General features: G+C 37.3%; 7 protein-coding genes across 7 annotated transcripts; 6 read left to right on the top strand and 1 right to left on the bottom strand.

The window, feature by feature from the left end:
* Positions 1-163: 163 nt before the first annotated feature.
* LOC133839340 (ATP synthase subunit C lysine N-methyltransferase) lies at positions 164-1549 on the top strand. The gene is made up of 2 exons (XM_062270788.1): positions 164-607; positions 666-1549. Exons 1-2 carry the CDS (start codon positions 340-342, stop codon positions 1025-1027), a joined length of 630 nt encoding a protein of 209 aa, XP_062126772.1. The 5' UTR covers positions 164-339; the 3' UTR covers positions 1028-1549.
* On the bottom strand, positions 1485-4957 carry LOC133839338 (protein O-GlcNAcase). The gene is made up of 6 exons (XM_062270785.1): positions 4581-4957; positions 3745-4504; positions 2966-3686; positions 2832-2908; positions 2357-2778; positions 1485-2296 (listed from the first exon to the last, which is right to left on the bottom strand). The coding sequence occupies exons 1-6, from the start codon at positions 4837-4839 to the stop codon at positions 1485-1487; spliced, it is 3051 nt and encodes a 1016-aa protein (XP_062126769.1). The 5' UTR covers positions 4840-4957.
* A 498-nt stretch (positions 4958-5455) lies between these two features.
* Positions 5456-7516, top strand: LOC133836721 (uncharacterized). The gene is given in 3 exon segments (XM_062267312.1): positions 5456-5903; positions 5905-6113; positions 6761-7516. Coding segments are annotated over 3 exon segments (1314 nt in total). The 5' UTR covers positions 5456-5489; the 3' UTR covers positions 7452-7516.
* Positions 7517-8380: 864 nt separating this feature from the next.
* Positions 8381-9107, top strand: LOC133838492 (glutathione S-transferase 1-1-like). The gene has a single exon (XM_062269613.1). The coding sequence runs from the start codon at positions 8416-8418 to the stop codon at positions 9046-9048; it is 633 nt and encodes a 210-aa protein (XP_062125597.1). The 5' UTR covers positions 8381-8415; the 3' UTR covers positions 9049-9107.
* A 1239-nt stretch (positions 9108-10346) lies between these two features.
* Positions 10347-11070, top strand: LOC133837251 (glutathione S-transferase 1-1-like). Its single transcript, XM_062267936.1, has one exon. The coding sequence runs from the start codon at positions 10383-10385 to the stop codon at positions 11028-11030; it is 648 nt and encodes a 215-aa protein (XP_062123920.1). The 5' UTR covers positions 10347-10382; the 3' UTR covers positions 11031-11070.
* A 1022-nt stretch (positions 11071-12092) lies between these two features.
* Positions 12093-14770, top strand: LOC133836722 (uncharacterized). The gene is given in 3 exon segments (XM_062267313.1): positions 12093-12455; positions 12457-12739; positions 13867-14770. Coding segments are annotated over 3 exon segments (1353 nt in total). The 5' UTR covers positions 12093-12108; the 3' UTR covers positions 14590-14770.
* Positions 14771-15743: 973 nt separating this feature from the next.
* On the top strand, positions 15744-16433 carry LOC133838468 (glutathione S-transferase 1-1-like). Its single transcript, XM_062269584.1, has one exon. It carries the CDS (start codon positions 15768-15770, stop codon positions 16398-16400), a length of 633 nt encoding a protein of 210 aa, XP_062125568.1. The 5' UTR covers positions 15744-15767; the 3' UTR covers positions 16401-16433.
* The last annotated feature ends 928 nt before the right edge of the window (positions 16434-17361 follow it).

Genomic DNA, 17361 nt, shown 5'->3' on the forward strand with positions numbered 1-17361 from the left:
AAGGCATTGCAACGCTGCACTACCGATAAATATTTTACGGTCAGTGTGTACACATCCAAATATTTTTGAATTATATCGATAAATATCGATTTATATTTTGATTAAAAACTAGGCAGTTTTTAAGTAATATGAAATATTAAATATTTATTACTAAATTTGATTTGTATTAAAGGTTTTAATTGTATGACAATTAATAATAATATTTATTAAGGTATCGATTTAAACCGATTGCTACTAGTTAGTTGCAATCATAGTACAACGGCGATCAGCTGTGTTTTGTTATGCGAGTTTTCAGAATTCTTATATGAATTTATCATAACAAATACATAAATATTTACAATGGAAGTGTTAAATGAAAGTGATCATAAAACTGTACCTAAGCGGGGTATGTCAACAGGTGGCAAAGTTCTGATTGGAGTTACTGGCGGCGTGGGCCTTGGACTATCTATTGTTTGTGCTTCGTTTGTGGCTCCGGCATTTCGCAAATTCTGTCTTCCATATGTGCCGGCAACAACAGAACAAATACAAAACGTGCTCAATTTCCTCCCCAAAAATGCCACCGGTAAACTACTTGATATTGGATCGGGAGACGGACGCATTGTTGTCGGTTAGTTGTCATACTCCATCACACAGCGACTAGTATGCACTTATGTAATCTTTTCTAGCGGCGGCTCAGCATGTGAAAGCCCTGAAAACTGATGGAGTTGAACTCAATCCCTGGCTGGTCTACTACTCCAGGCTAGCTGCACTACGCTACGGCGTTGGCAAGCAATCCCGTTTTTTTCGCCGCGATCTCTGGAAATTTAATATTAAGGAGTACAACTATGTGGTTATCTTTGGTGTTGAGCAAATGATGCAGGATCTGGAGCACAAATTGATTGCCGAGTGTCCACACAATGCCAAGATTATTGCCTGTCGTTTCCCATTGCCGCAGCTGGAGCCGCAACGCATCATCGAGGATGGCGTCAATACCGTATGGTTCTATGATCTAAGCAAACAATCCCGTCCAGAGAACAATAATAGTTGATAATGTTATTTCATATTTAGTCATGTTTTATTGCTTATGGCGCAAAGAGAAACTAAATAGTACGTTCATTACTTAAGTTTAAAATGCTAGAGAATCGACAGTCGGCATACGCATTCATGGGTACGCAGGACTGTTTGGTCAATACTACGCGTTATACAAAAATAGGAGGAGATACACGATAATACAATAAATGGATGTTACCAATGAGAGACACCTAATTATTAGTAATGCACATACAAAAACATTCACACATACAGTCAGTAGATTAAGTATGTCGAACCGATTAAATAATAAGGAAACCATGTAGATCAAGATTAAAATCAAAATCAAGATAAGCAGCATAGGCAGTGATAAATTGGTGACCGTTTACCGTCTGGTTGAGAAGCTCTTCGAGTTTTGCTTAAAGAATCAAGCAGCACTTTCTGAGCACAACAATGCATAATCTTAGTCCCGACTGCTAAAAGCGTCGTCCCAAATAAATGCACTTACTGCTCTCGTTCCGATAAATCTCAATAAAGCCAATCCGTGTGTAAAAACTCAGCTGCTCCCCATCATTTTCGGGAATGCAGACGTGCACACCAAAACAGCCATTGGCACGCAAAGCGGCCAGTAAGACTGTTAACAGTCTTTTGGCGAGGCCATTATCCCGCTGCTCTGCTTCCTTAAGGGTGGCGGCGCTAATCACCGCTGGGAAGGAACCGCTAACCTCTGTGGGACATGCTGCTGGACTACTGTGAAATGCTTCCACAAATTGTGCCACTAGTTTATGTGGATTTGTGCCTACATCACCGTCAGTTTCCAGCAGTGTTTTGGGATACTTCTCACGTAGTTCGGCCAGCCAACAAATATCCATATTGCGTTGAAAGACATTCACATCCAAGGCACCGCAGGCATAGCCAACCAAAGCATTCGAATTATCGTAGGCAACCACACAAAACTCTGGATGCAGCGTTAAATGAGCTCCCACAACACCATCGGCTACAATGTCCGCCAAGTCAACGGGTAGCAGAATCTCATCATCATCCTCTTTGCTCTGCCATTGCATATAGGTGCGCGTACAGATCTTGTAAATCTGAGTTTCATCCGTATTGCAATAGGGCCTCAATTGATAATAATTGGCAGTGGGCTGTTCAGGTAACTTGTAAACAAACAAATCATTGCCCGAATCGACGGGCATTAGGCGTTGCAAGTCAGCTGTGAGTCCGCCACGAAATACCCACGGTTCCTGATCTCCAGACATGAAAGCCTCTTTCCAGCCTTTGCTAAACCCTGCAAGCAAATAGTGTAAGCAATTTTTCAAAGTACAATTCAAACTTGCAGTGCACTTACACGTATAACTGCCCTCAGTGTATGAGGCTGTATTCTGCGGGAAGTGTCCCAACGCCAGCCACTTGACGTAGCAATTTAGCAGCGACAATGCCCCCAAGATGTCCCACACATATGAGTACAGATCATGGCTGATTTCCTTGTTGTCACAGTCAGCGATTTTCATCAGCAGCTCTTGAACCCCAGCGCAAAGTTTTGAAAACATCTCGCTGCGCTGTAACCATTCGCTAACCTCCGGTTTCATGGATTTGGCAGCATCACCACCACTGCCTGAAGCACGATCCTGGAGCATTACATTTGCATTGACTTTTATCCATTGAAACTCATTGAGCAATTTCAAGCCACGTATGCCGTGCTCAAAGGGTAAATAAAATAGATCACAGAGCAGACTTAAATCATCTGCATTTATCCTCAGTCGGGAAGATCTGTAAACGTAAATATCAATGAATAAAGCTTTGGCATTAAATACAATGCTTACTTGGCGTCCAGCTCGTCTTCCTCATGCATCTCAGCAGTTGATACAGGTGACGAAGAAGGACTTTCTACGTGCATGCTCTGTAACGAAGTGAAATTAGTTTTGATATATTAAATGTATCCTAATGACTAGCTTACGTTAACATCGTTAGTCGAGTCTTCCATGATTACGTCATCTGCAACCAGTTTGGTGGCCTCTTTAGGCGATATCTGCGAGTTAATGCTGCTGCATTCCATGGGCTCATTGACGCCTGCGCTCAATGGACTCAGACTGCTTTCATCCAACATTGTTTCCACGCTCAAATTATTCACTTGGTCTCGCTTCTCATCTATTGGAATATCTTCTACAACAGGCGAGCCGTCCAACTTGCTGCTAGCCTCGATGACAGCCTCAGTGCCCTTTGCCAGCGGATCAAAAAGATCGCAGCTCAGCTCAATAGACTCTTCAACTCCTTTAGCCTCCATAATGGGCACTGGCACAATTGAAATGGGAATTTTCTCGGGCAGCTCAATATTAGACGCAACTGTGGTTGGTATGGGATTTATAATCTCATCGTTGGTTACAACTTTAGTTGGCGAAACTAGGGAGTTCATCACCGGATTAGATATGGGTGTTAGTGTAGAGCTAACGGTGCTGCACACATCCGCAAGAGCTTGCAACTGCGTGGTGTTGACTTCGGGCACTGTGCGCGTGTTCGTGGACGTTGTTGTGGTTGTTGTTAAACTCATGCAGGTGTTAATCGACGGTATGATAGGTATAATAGGAATCACCATTTCCACTTGAGGTTGCGGTTTTGTAATGGGTCCCCAGGCTTCCTTTTCCACAAAAAACTCCGGCAGCCATTCGCTAATGGCATTTCTAAATACGTAAAAAGATATTAATTAGGTTTACAAAATAAATGTAGTTTCAAGTATACTTTAGAGCTAGACGCGGATGATATACGTTCTTGGAGATGCACTCAACGGGTAAATCGTCTTCGTTCTCTGTTTCCAGCTTGATATCCGCACTCAGCGAGCTATCCATCTTGGAGTCAATGCTGCAGCGTGACCAGAATGCCAACGTATGAATTGCCACAAAATTGCCATAAAACTCACAATTAGGGTTAGTCATGACGCCGCGCAGATGCGGTATCAGCTCTGGTGAACGACCCGAGTAAGGACCCAGAAATACACGCTTTTGATCGTAATCGTTGGCATGCAAATTATCCCAGATGACCGGCGGGCGCCGTAGAATCTCAGTTATTTCTCGTACCGATTCGATTGTTATAATCTTGGATATCACTTTGTCGCCAGTCCAGAGAATGTCAATATCATTGTTTAGCTTGGAGCCCAATGTGTTCAAGTATTCAGAATCGACGACGCTAGGCACAGCACGTGACGCACAGTATTGGGTGGGGCAGAAGAGGAACTTTGGACCACTTAAATGCGTAAAGATGTCATTGGTAACCGACACTTGGGCGTTGGCGAATGTTTGAAACACTTCTTTGTCGGCTTTCGACAACTCCGATTCAATATCATCAAATAGTAAAGCATATGCTTCACAGCCGAATTGTGACACTTGATCCAGTTTGCGTTTAAGCGTTGCAATCTCCTTCTGACTGCTATAAGTCATGTCCAGACCTGGCGATAGCGCATAATAAAACACAATACCCGCCTCTTTGGCAGCCGAAATCAGACCTGCAAAAATAATTACAATTTGCAAACTCAATTTACACGAAAAACAAAAAAGTACAAAAGATAACAAGATAAATACTTGATAAGTGATCTGCTTCTTCGACCGTATACAGTTCTCGCCAGTAGGCTCTGTGCTTGTAATCATCTTTCGGAGCATACATATACGAGTCCATGCCCATTTTTTTTAATTTGCGAAACAAATCTTTTCGTTGCTCAGTTGTCCAGGGTCGACCATAAAAGCCTTCGATTACACCGCAAATAAACTGTCTTTGCTGATCCGGCGAGGCATGCTCCAAGGATGCACATTTTTCCCCCATGTGGCCGTCTTCCATTTTCATAGAAGCAGGATGATATGCGAGTTAAAATGCTAAAAATGAAGAACGTAAAACGCGAATGCGGCAAAATGAAATTATTAGTTTTTGTCAGTGTGACCGACGCCAGCAATATTAAAATCGGCAGAACATAATATGTTTGATATCGATATTTATTATTTGTTGACGATAGAAATGACCGATTAGCTTGTGGCACGTTGCTATCGCAAATTTAAAATTCAAATTACAATGTAAACAAAAACAAACAAAAGGTTAATAGCTGATCAATATGGAAATCAATGAACCTATCAAATGCTGGGGTAATAAATACTTAGATTAAGTGAATCTTATCAATCTTAATAAAAATAGTGTGTCCAAATAGTATTTATTTACTATATGTGGTCGTGTTAATGCAGGCGAGCTGTTTTCCTGAAAATTATTTTTTTTTTAACCAAAGGTGAGTAATGAAATATCACAAACTTTCCCAAAAATAATTATCATAATATACATATAGAAAGTTATGTGCCAGTCATTACCCCTTAATGACATACAAGTGCATGAAAAAAAAACATAGAGAAGATAACAAACGAACATACCATCAGTGAAGTGAAAGGTATATAAACCGTACTTCCCTACAGAGCCGAAGTAGTTATTTCTCAACTTGTAGCACCATCACTATGGATCTTTATTATTCGCCTTACGCTTCATCGACTGGTGCCATTCTTTTACTTGGCAAGGTTTTTGGTGTGGAAATTAATAAAATTCCGATCAATATCCAGGCAAAAGAACAGCTAAAGCCTGAGTTTGTGAAACTGAATCCTCAGCACACCATTCCTACAATCGTCGACAACGGATTCTCTCTTTGGGAATCTCGTGTTATTCTCACCTATCTGATCGAGAAGTACGCAAAGGATGATTCCCTTTACCCTAAGGACCCTCAAAAACGTGCTGTTGTGAATCAACGACTCTACTTTGATTTGGGAACACTACACAAGGCTCTCGCAGAGTACTACTATCCACAGTTCCGAAAGAAAGAAGCTGATCCCGAGCTATTCAAGAAGGTAGAGGAGGCCCTAAGTTTCCTCAATAGTTTTTTTGGAGGGCCAACAGTACCTGGCAGGTGATTCTCTCACCGTTGCTGACATTGCCATTCTCTCCACCCTTGCTTTCTTCCAAGCCGTCGGTCTAGACATTAGCAAATACAGCAATGTTGCCAAGTGGTACGAAAATGGTAGCAAAGTGACTCCTGCATGGAATGAGATCGAGAATACTGTGGCTGCTTCGAAGAAATTGATGGAATCACTAAAATAAAACTCAGTATACTCATTGTACTAGTCCTTAAATAAATTATTTAATTGCAATTCAAAAAATAAAAAATAAACTGATATTTAAGAAGGTTTGGAAGAATAATTTTGAATTTCCACCATTTGTACAGAACCAATTTGGAAAGCAAACCCTCTAAAAATACATTGCTTGATTTTTTTAATGATATGTTTTTAAATTTTCATTTATTATTAGAAGTCTTAACTATAAGAGTTTATTCTGAGACTACTCAACTTAGAATATTCTCTTCTCTTTGTCTATCAAACAGTCAACATGACCATAGCATTTAATTAAAGTAATGAGCAGGAGCATGTGAGTAAGTTAGACCGTTTGGGTATTCCTTCCTATACACCACATTTTCACATTCTGTATGAGGTCGGTTAACTAAACGGATCTTCATTCGACCCTCACTTAAACCATAAGTGTAAGAAAGCAACCGTCGAGGGAGCTCGACTGTAAATACCCATGGTGCTTTTGCTTTTTTTAACAAAAGGTGAGTTATTATGAAATATCACAAACTTTCCCAAAAATAATTGTCATAATATACCTGTATTCGCAATCTTATCGTATGTTTGAGGAGCATGATAATAAACACCTTATCTGTGTAGCGACACGTATAAAAGTAAACCTTTTTGCTGAATCAAATTAGTAAACTTTCAGCTCGGCAACCCATCGCAACAAACATGGATTTTTATTATTCACCTTACTCTTCAATGGGTGCTGCTATCCTTAATACTGGAAAGGCTCTTGGTCTCGACATCAATAAAATTCATGTCAACGTTCACCAGCAGGAACAACTGAAGCCGGAATTCGTGAAGCTCAATCCACAGCACACCATTCCCACGCTCAACGACAACGGTTTCGTTGTTTGGGAATCTCGAGCGATTCTCACCTATCTGGTTGAACAGTACGGAAAGGATGATTCTCTTTACCCGAAGGATCCTCAGAAACGTGCTCTTGTAAATCAACGCCTCTACTTCGATATGGGAAAGCTTTATAAAGCCTTCCTGGAGTACTTCTATCAACAAATCCAAAAGAAACCAGAAGATCCCGAGCTATTCAAGGAGGTGGAAGCTGCCCTAGAGTTCCTCAACGTTTTCCTCGAGGGTGAAAAGTATGTGGCAGGTGATTCCTTCACTGTTGCCGATATAGCTATCCTCGCAACCGTGGCCAATTTAAAAGTCATTAATGTAGACTATAGCAAATACACAAATATTGTAAGATGGTATGAGAATGGTAGAAAAGAAGCACCTGGATGGGAAGAGGTTGAAAATACCGCTGATAATTTCAAGGCAGTCATTGAAGCAAGAAAGTAAAAAACCATATATTAAGAAAATCTATTAAAAAAAATGTAATACTCTTTAAATAAATTATTTACACATAAAACGATTTTCTATTGGCCTTTCTCGTAAATGTTGTACTCCATACAACATCTAAATATTCCAGCTAACATATTCGAGGGTGGACCAATTGGTTAAAGATAATAACAAAAAATGTTTTACGCTAAGTTATAAGTTAATTTATAGTGTATGCCTTTAATAAATAAATAAAGAAATGTTTTCTTAGCCGACAAAAGCTGACTGACGTGATTCATTCTACCCTTGCACAAATTCAATAATATTGGGATAGGTTCTGGACATTTACGCACGCCTTAACACTCATGTTATTTAATAAATTATAAAAGATTACTTACGAAATGGTCTCAGAACTATTTCGACAAACTGTGATTATGAATTTCATATTAGAAATTAATTGAATTAATTAATTAAATTAATTAATTTATAAATTGGAAATAAAATCTATTAAACTGTTTATAAACTGAAGATTTATTAAGGCGTTCTATATAATACCTTAAAATAGACTTAGATAAAACAGTGTATATACCTGCATGCATTAATGATCTTTACTAGATTAGAGTTGATTGGTGGTCCGATAAATATAAATACATATGTGTGTTCAAAATATATTGAACACGTATTTATTTAGGTTGAACCTTCTAGAATTATTTTATAGCGTCGAAACTGTGGTAAATAATTATGAAATACTACTAGCATAGTCAATTTATTCTTAATGTATTCTAATGATGATATTTCAAAAACTCACAATCATAACAAACCTACTATATGTGCCAGTCATTACCCCCTAATGACATACAAGTGTATGAAAACAATATTTAGAAGATAACAAACGAACACACCTTATCAGTGAAGTGAAAGGTATATAAACCGTAGTTCCCTACAGAAGCGAAGTAGTTATTTTTCAACTTGCAACACCATCACCATGGATCTTTATTATGCGCCTTACTCTTCATCGACTGGTGCCATTCTTTTAGTTGGCAAGGTTGTTGGTGTGGAGTTTAATAAAATTACGGTCAATACCCGGGAGAAGGAACAGCTAAAGCCGGAATTTGTGAAACTGAATCCTCAGCACACCATTCCTACAATCGTCGACAACGGATTCTCTCTGTGGGAATCTCGTGCCATTCTCACCTATCTGATCGAGAAGTATGCAAAGGATGATTCTCTTTATCCTAAGGACCCTCAAAAACGTGCTGTTGTGAATCAACGCGTCTACTTTGATTTGGGAACACTCTTCAAGGCTCTCGCAGAGTACTACTATCCACAGTTCCAAAAGAAAGAAGCTGATCCCGAGCAATTCAAGAAGGTAGAGGAGGCCCTAAGTTTCCTTAATAGTTTTTTGGAGGGGCAACAGTACCTGGCAGGTGATTCTCTCACCGTTGCTGACATTGCCATCCTCTCCACCATTGCTTCATTCCAAGCCGTCGGTCTAGACATTAGCAAATACAGCAATGTTGCCAAGTGGTACGAGAATGGTAGCAAAGTGACTCCTGCATGGGAAGAGCTTGAGAATACTGTGGCTGCTTTGAAGAAATTAGTGGAAACACTGAAGTAAAACTCTGTATACCCATTGTACTAGTCCTTAAATAAATTATTTAATTGCAATTTAAAAAACTGATATTTAATAAGTTTTATAATAATTTTGTATTTCAGATGATACGTTTATTTTATGGTAGATAATGTCATGCTTTTAAAATTTAACGATTTAATTTTAATATATTGATTTGAGCAAGTATGAGATGGTACGACAATGTTAGTATAGTTGGTTGTCGCTAGAATGAGACCATGGAAACTGCTTCCTAGAATTATTAAAGTCAACAAATACTCTAAACCCTCCAAAAATGAGTTGATTGATTTTTTAAAAAAGTGTTTTTGAATTTTTTTTAACAACATTATTGAAAGTTCAAACTATAAGATGATCAACTAACGAGTGTATTCTTCTATGTCAGCCTATAATATTTTATTCACTTTATCCATTAAACGGACATAAACTTGATTATGTGAGTAAGTTAGTCGATAGGGGATTCCTAAACGCAACATCTTCACATGCTGTTTGAGGTCGGTTAACTAAACGAATCTTCATTCGACCCTCACTTCAACGAAAGAAGTAAAAAAGCAGCGGTCGAAGGAGCTTTGACTGCCAATTTCCATATTGCGAAACATTTATGTAAAAAGCGTCATAAGCAACAAATTTTTAAAAAAATATACCACATATAGTAGGTTCTTAAAGCTGGTGTAGAATACATTTAGTATACTTCTTGTGATCTGAAATGCTTTCTTCTGACTGTTAATAATTCCTTTCTACCCTGCGGATAGTGAGTATCAAGATAGAATTTACACAAATGCATTCTGCGCACATGTGTATATGTGTATAATTTTTAAAATAATAAAAATCGGATTACTTGGCGTCAGTTTGTTAAACATGAAATTTATAAAGCTCTAATAAACTTTAAAGCTTTTTAGAAGACAACAATTAAAAACAGAAATTAACTAAATTATGCGGTTATTTATTTGTATTCATTGACAAATTGGTTTAAAGATAAGAGGACTTATCTTATCCGATAGTAATACGTGGGAGGACAATATATATTTGTGCTTCGATTTGTTAAGCTGCTAACGTTATCAATCCATTTGTTAAATAGCGAGGCAACTGCAGGGAGTAATTATGAAATAGGACTACCATTTAAAAATTGTATTCCGCATGTGTGGTAATGATGATATTTCAGAAATACAATACACAATCATAACAAAAAGAATTACGTGTCTATATCCCTCTACTATATTGATAGAAAACCAACGCATTGACCTAATCACCAATGCAAAAACTATATAAGCACAATATCTGTGCAGAACCGCAATAGTTACCTATCAACACTCACTACCGTCACGATGGATCTTTATTATTCGCCTTATTCTCCAACGACTGGTGCCATCATTATGATCACCGCGGCTCTTGGCCTGGAATTCAACAAAATTCAGGTCAATCTTGCTGCGAAGGAGAATCTAACGCCAGAATTTTTAAAGCTCAATCCTCAGCACACCATTCCAACTATCGTCGACAACGGATTCGCACTGTGGGAGACTCGCGCCATTCTCACCTATCTGATTGAGGAGTACGGAAAGGATGATTCCCTTTATCCTAAGGATCCTCAGAAACGTGCTGTTGTGAATCAACGATTATACTTCGATTTGGGAACACTCTTCAAGGCTCTCGCAGAGTATTATTATCCACAGTTCCAAAATCAACCAGGTGATCCTCAGCTATTCAAAAAGGTGGAAGAGGCTCTGAATTTCCTTGACAAATTCTTAGAGAGTAAACAATACTTGGCAGCTGATTCATTCACCGTTGCTGACATAGTCAGCCTCTCCACTATTTCATCATTCCAAGCTCTTGGTCTTGATATTAGTAACCATGAGAATGTTGTAAACTGGTACGAGAATGCCGGCAAAGTTGCTCCTGCGTGGAATGAGGTCGAAGAGGGCGCGGCTAATTTGAAGGCGTTGTTTAAATCATTTCAGGAAAATGCAACCGATTGATTGTATAGCTCTTTAAATATTATAATAAATAAATATTACTTGCATTCATAATGAGATATTTTTATATGTTATATAATATAATATTTCTATAGGTTCGAGAAATTCAAGCACACATTTATTAAAATCACACATTTTTAATCAGGCGTATTTTTATTTTTTGAGAAATACTGACGATCTTAATCACAGTTTCAGCATGATAGCACTATTTAAATTCTTACTTTTGTTAAACGTTAAAAGCTCGAATAATTTTAAACTTAAACTTAAAGTTTTTCGTAATGAACCATTCATAGTAAAAAGCTTTCATTCATTAATCAGTTCGTGTATATGTATAGTACTTTAGTACTCTGATAAGTATATATCATTTGTGCATAATTACGAGAACCATTTCTATACCTGTCACATGTAGGCTAGTAGGGTATTATATATAAATTGCATACATATGTATGTATGTATATATTCTTGATCAGTATCATAAGCAAAATAGATTTGGCGTGGTGCTTTTTTTTCTCCATCTGCATATGTAAGTGCGTGCAAGAGACAGGTACACCATATTTAAATAGTTCCCACAACTTATCATTATTAAAATAAAGTTAAGGATGGAATATTGCTAATAATTTCAAAATTTAATGATATATAACATAGCTATTTCCTAAAATATAATCTTTCAATAAATTGAAAAACAACTACATTAATATTTCTACATTTGGAAAATATTTATTGCTTTGAGGTCTATGTATGTATGCATAAGTTTTATATGTGACTAGTGCGATTGCAAGCCAATGAGCACGAGGTATTTCGTATTCTAAGACTCAAAAGTAATCCATGCCAGCGATGAAACCGGGTTGAGTAATTGTGAAATATTAGTATCATTTCAAAACGGTATTCCTCATACATTATAATGATGATTTTCCAAAAATTCACAATCATAACAAACAAATAGATGTGCCAGTCATTAAACCTTATGATCCCGCAATCAAGAGATAAAAAAAACGCTGATTAATTTAGTAGAAGAAATAGTATATAAGCTGCATTTCTCCATAGAACCGTATTAGTTATCTTTCAACTGTCTACTACCACAATGGATCTTTACTACTCGCCCTATTCTGCATCGACCGGTGCCATCCTTGTAGTTGAGAAGGCTCTTGGTCTACAATTCAATAAGATTAAGGTCAACCTAGGCGCAAAGGAGCATCTAACACCAGAATTCCTAAAGCTCAATCCTCAACACACTATTCCCACGCTCGTCGACAACGGATTCTCTCTATGGGAATCTCGCGCCATTCTCACCTATCTGATCGAGAAGTACGGAAAGGATGATTCTCTTTACCCCAAGGATCCTCAGAAACGTGCCCTTGTGAATCAACGTCTCTACTTCGATTTGGGAACTCTCTTCAAGGCTCTTGCCGATTATTATTATCCACTGTTTTACAAGAAGCCTCTTGATCCAGAGTTATTCAAGGAAGGTGGAAGAGGCCTTGGATTTCCTTGACACTTTCTTGGATGGCAAGCAGTATGTGGCAGGAGACTCCCACACCGTCGCTGACATTGTCATCCTGTCAACGATTTCTTCATTCAAAGCATTTGGGCTGGACATTAGCAAATACAACAATATTGTGAAGTGGTACGAGAGGGGTACTAAGCGTGCTCCCGGATGGAATGAGGTCGAAAATATTTTGGCAGATTTGAAGACATTGGTGGAATCGTTGAAGTAAAATTCTGCGGAAATATTCTACAAGTGCAAGTGGCTCATCAAACGATTATTCGTCATCGGTCTGATGACTTGGATTCAGCAAATTTGATCCAACTAGCTTGGCAGCTCTCATCAGTTATTGTATATCCAGCAGTACACGGTCTCGGATCTAAACTCTACTGCATATTCCCATTTTGTGTATCGAACCTTTGTATTTAATTTCTATGTATCCTTGCCTGTCCCTTTAGTCTAAACTAATTTTTGCATTTTTCTTAACCATGAACCTTAACTAACATAAAGCTTATATCATACGATTTAAAAATAACTCTCGAGGTTCAAAAGACGAGAATTTAGCCTTTTAACAACAATTTTCTGCGAAGAGTTTAAATGTGAGATAATGGAAGAGATCAATCTGTATGAAGAGCCCTTAGAAATTTAAAAATAAAAAGGCAACATATAAACAAACTAGTACTTTAAACTTTGTTAACAAGAGTTTTTATTCTTTAAGAAACAACTTCAATGGATGTCTCTAGCAAGGGATGTCTCAATTGCTTTGATTGTTGTTATTAACAACTTTTTGAATTTTTGCGCTTAACTTTTTCTCAAAAATTGGTATATACCACACTAAAATACCTTGAAACAGGTTGGTAGCTACCGCGTTCGAAATGGTTATCGATAAATCGATTACCTACGTGTCGTATGAAATATTTCTATTTAGTGCGGATCTAAGCTTAGAACTCTAAACTTAATTCATTTGTATTCAGTTGTGAAATAGTGAGAGCCCAAGCGTGATCTTTTCTTCGACATCGTGAGTATATACAGGTAATTAAAATGATGTCATGACATCAAACTTCGGAGTTTTAGCAGATTATGAAGATTCTCTTGAGAAGTTGGTGTTCTTTCTTATCACTAACCTCAACAATAAAACAAATTTAATATATTTTATTACTGCGTTTAGCGGAGCCGAATAATTCAAAGAAATCTTTCAAATACTAACTAAGCGAGGGTCGCTCATAAACTTAATTAAAGTTATACCTAATGCATATTTATTTATGGTTTCGAATTATTATGAAATGTTCACTCACAACGTGAAAAAATTATCATCCATGGCATTATCGTATGCATTAATTAGCCTGATAAAATAAGCCTTATCTGTGTAGCGACAAGTATAAAAGTACACATTTTTGCAGAACCAAAATTAGAAATCGTTCGGCTCGCAAACCAATCACAACAAACATGGATTTTTATTATTCACCCTACTCCTCCTTGAGTACTGCCATTCTTATGACTGGGAAGGCTCTTGGGCTCGAATTTAACAAAATTGTGGTCAATGTCCGCCAGCAGGAACAACTGAAGCCGGAATTCGTGAAGCTCAATCCTCAGCACACCATTCCCACTCTCAACGACAACGGATTCGTTGTTTGGGAATCTCGAGCCATTATCACCTATCTGGTTGAAAAGTACGCAAAGGATGACTCTCTTTACCCGAAGGAACCTAAGAAACGTGCTCTTGTCAATCAACGTCTCTACTTTGATTTGGGAACCCTTTTCAAAACATTCGCTGACTACTACTATCCTCAGATCCAACAGCAACCAGCTGATCCTGAGCTACTCAAGAAAGTGGAAGAGGCCTTGAGTTTCCTCAACATTTTCCTGGAGGGTCAAAAATATGTGGCAGGTGATTCCCTCACTGTTGCCGATATTGTTTTGCTTGCAAACATTGCCAATTTCAGAGTCGTTAACATTGACTTGAGCAAATACATAAATGTTGAAAGATGGTATGTGAATGGTAAAAGAGTAGCACCTGGATGGGATGAAGTGGAAAAGACTGTGGATAAGCTGTCGGCATTTCTGGAAACATTGAAGTAAAATTTGTCTCTCTTAAAATTATGCAACTCTTGACATTATGTAACCCTCGTAGAAATTCAAATATTCAATTAACAATATTCGATAATATCTACATATCTGAACAATGAATATTCGAAATGTGTATCCCAACTAGTGCTCTCTCCAAATAAAGTAATCAACTGCAATTTAAAAAGTAAATAACGTATATTTGAATTGTTTTTGGGAGAAAAAAGTATACTTCGAATCGTTGGTGACTTTGGTAATTACTCGTAAGTTAATAGATGTTTGATTGTTGTTGTGAAGGTCCAGCTTTTATTTTTATAGACTAGTTTGTTAACATAATATATGTAGTATGTGTGTAATGTATGTCTCAATTTAAATTAAACGAGTGTTCAAACCACCCATATTCAATCGTAAAAGCTTTTTCAAATAACGTATATTGGGCTAGGTTAGGCACAACAAAATGCGGTAAACATGTAATACAAAAAGCTCTAGAAAACTTTAAAGCTGTTTTGAGACAGACATTGAAATTAGATTAGATTAGATTAACGGTAGATTTTCAGTATTCATTGATAAGTTCGTGAGTAGTATGTGTTAAAGCACTTTAGAATATTTAACAGTTGATATATCAAATCACATGATAGTAGTAATATACTATGTACTACGAAAATTAAGTTTATTGCCATCGACCGAAACTCACAAAAGTTCAGAACGAATCATATTTTTTATGCAAATTTCATATACTTTAAAAAGCTTTTCATATAATGATGTATAATTTGGTAAACATAATAAACATACATACATACCATACATGGAAACAAAATTTCTTAAACACCAAACATTTGCAATACGAGTATGTTTAATGCTTATGATTTTAAGTTAATGGCCGTAGGGTATTTCGAAGTTCAGCACTCTCGAGTAGTGTATTTCTTGCCAAAAAAATAGCCAAGAAACCGCAGTGAGTCATTTGAAAATAGTAGTATCATCTGAATGGTATTCCTCATGCATTGTAATGATGATGTGCCGAAAATACACAATCATAACAAACATCTGAATGTGCTTATCATTGTCCCACTACTTTTTATGAACAAGCTATTGAGTGATAACAAAATCGCAAACCTAATCAGTCAAACAAAAGGTATAAAAGGCCAATTTTTCTAAAGTACCGTGTTAGTTATCTTTCAACTCCCGGCATCAGAATGGATCTGTATTATTCGCCCTATTCCGCAACAACTGGTGCCATTCTTATTCTAGGCAAGGCACTTGGTCTGCAATTCAATAAAATTGTGGTCAACCTTGCTGCGGGGGAGCATCTACGACCAGGATTTTTGAAGCTTAATCCTCAGCACACAATTCCTACTCTCGTCGACAACGGATTCTCCCTGTGGGAATCTCGCGCCATTCTAACCTATCTGATTGAAAAGTATGCAAGGAATGATTCCCTTTACCCCAAGGACCCCAAAAAACGTGCCCTTGTGAATCAACGCCTCTATTTCGATCTGGGAACACTCTTCAAGGCTCTTGCAGATTATTACTATCCATTGTTCTATAAGAAACCTCTTGATCCAGAGCTATTCAAGAAGGTGGAAGAGGCCTTAAACTTCCTTGATACTTTCTTGGACGGCAACCAATATGTTGCAGGAGATTCTCTCACCGTTGCCGACATTGTCATCTTGTCCACGATTTCTTCTTTCAAAGCTTTTGGTCTTGACATTGGTAAATACAACAATATTGTGAAGTGGTACGAGAATGGTACTAAAGTTGCTCCTGGATGGAATGAAGTCGAGAAAGTTTTGGCTGATTTGAAGACGTTCGTGCAATCATTGAAGTAAAACTCAATAGATCTATATAAATAAATTATTTAATTGTTTTAATAAATTAAACGATTTTGAATTACACTACATCACCTATAAGCGAAGTTTAGGATATCTATGCTTTAGTAACTGAGCGAGTTGGGAACAACATTTTGCTATGGATTGAGATAGGTGTGAAATGAAACACATTTGATAATCTCGAGCGGATTAATCGATGACTAGATGAACAGATGTCTAACTGGCTTCATTGTTTACTCGCAGGGTGCCTGAAAGATGAGTTTGTTCTGATGCTCTCCTGGCTCAGTTCTGGCTTACTACTTGAATGTCTAAATATGTACGCTCTATTTATCTTTTTACAAATTTTAAAAAATTAACACTTAAACTTCTTTTTACTCGCAGGGTGCCTAAAGATGATGTATATTATTAATATACATACTTGTTGATATAAAGTTAATAAATCTTTTATTAATTAGTTACAAATAAACTAAACCGTACCCTTATATGCGTAAATAGATTGCTATATGTATATGGTTTATAAAAATTAAAGTAAATAAAAATGTAGACTTATTGACATTAATCTGCTGGTACGGAATCTCCCATTATTTCAAATTTAAATGCGGTTATAATTGAACATAAAAGCTCTAAAAGGAAAAAGTCGGGAAATTTCAAGTTAACAACTTTCATTCAACAACTTTTATTAGCCCTGGACTCGGGCCTGGAGTCGTTGGAAAAATATCGATAACCATTAGCTGCTGACTGTCGATAAATTCAAACTGCGATAATTGTTGATTACATTTTAGTGCGGCAATTTTCAAAACAATAAGGGGAAGCTTCTCCTACAATCATTGCTGAATTCTTGTATGGATTATAGCTATTTGTTGATATGATTACTTTACTTGAGTGCACAATACATAGTGCATCTCTTTCTTCAGCCTCGATAGTTCGAGACATTTTTTTAATGGTGATAAAACCGTGGTGA

This window comes from Drosophila sulfurigaster, chromosome 2R, assembly GCF_023558435.1.
Source record: "Drosophila sulfurigaster albostrigata strain 15112-1811.04 chromosome 2R, ASM2355843v2, whole genome shotgun sequence".
Classification (NCBI taxonomy): Eukaryota; Metazoa; Arthropoda; class Insecta; order Diptera; family Drosophilidae; genus Drosophila; species Drosophila sulfurigaster.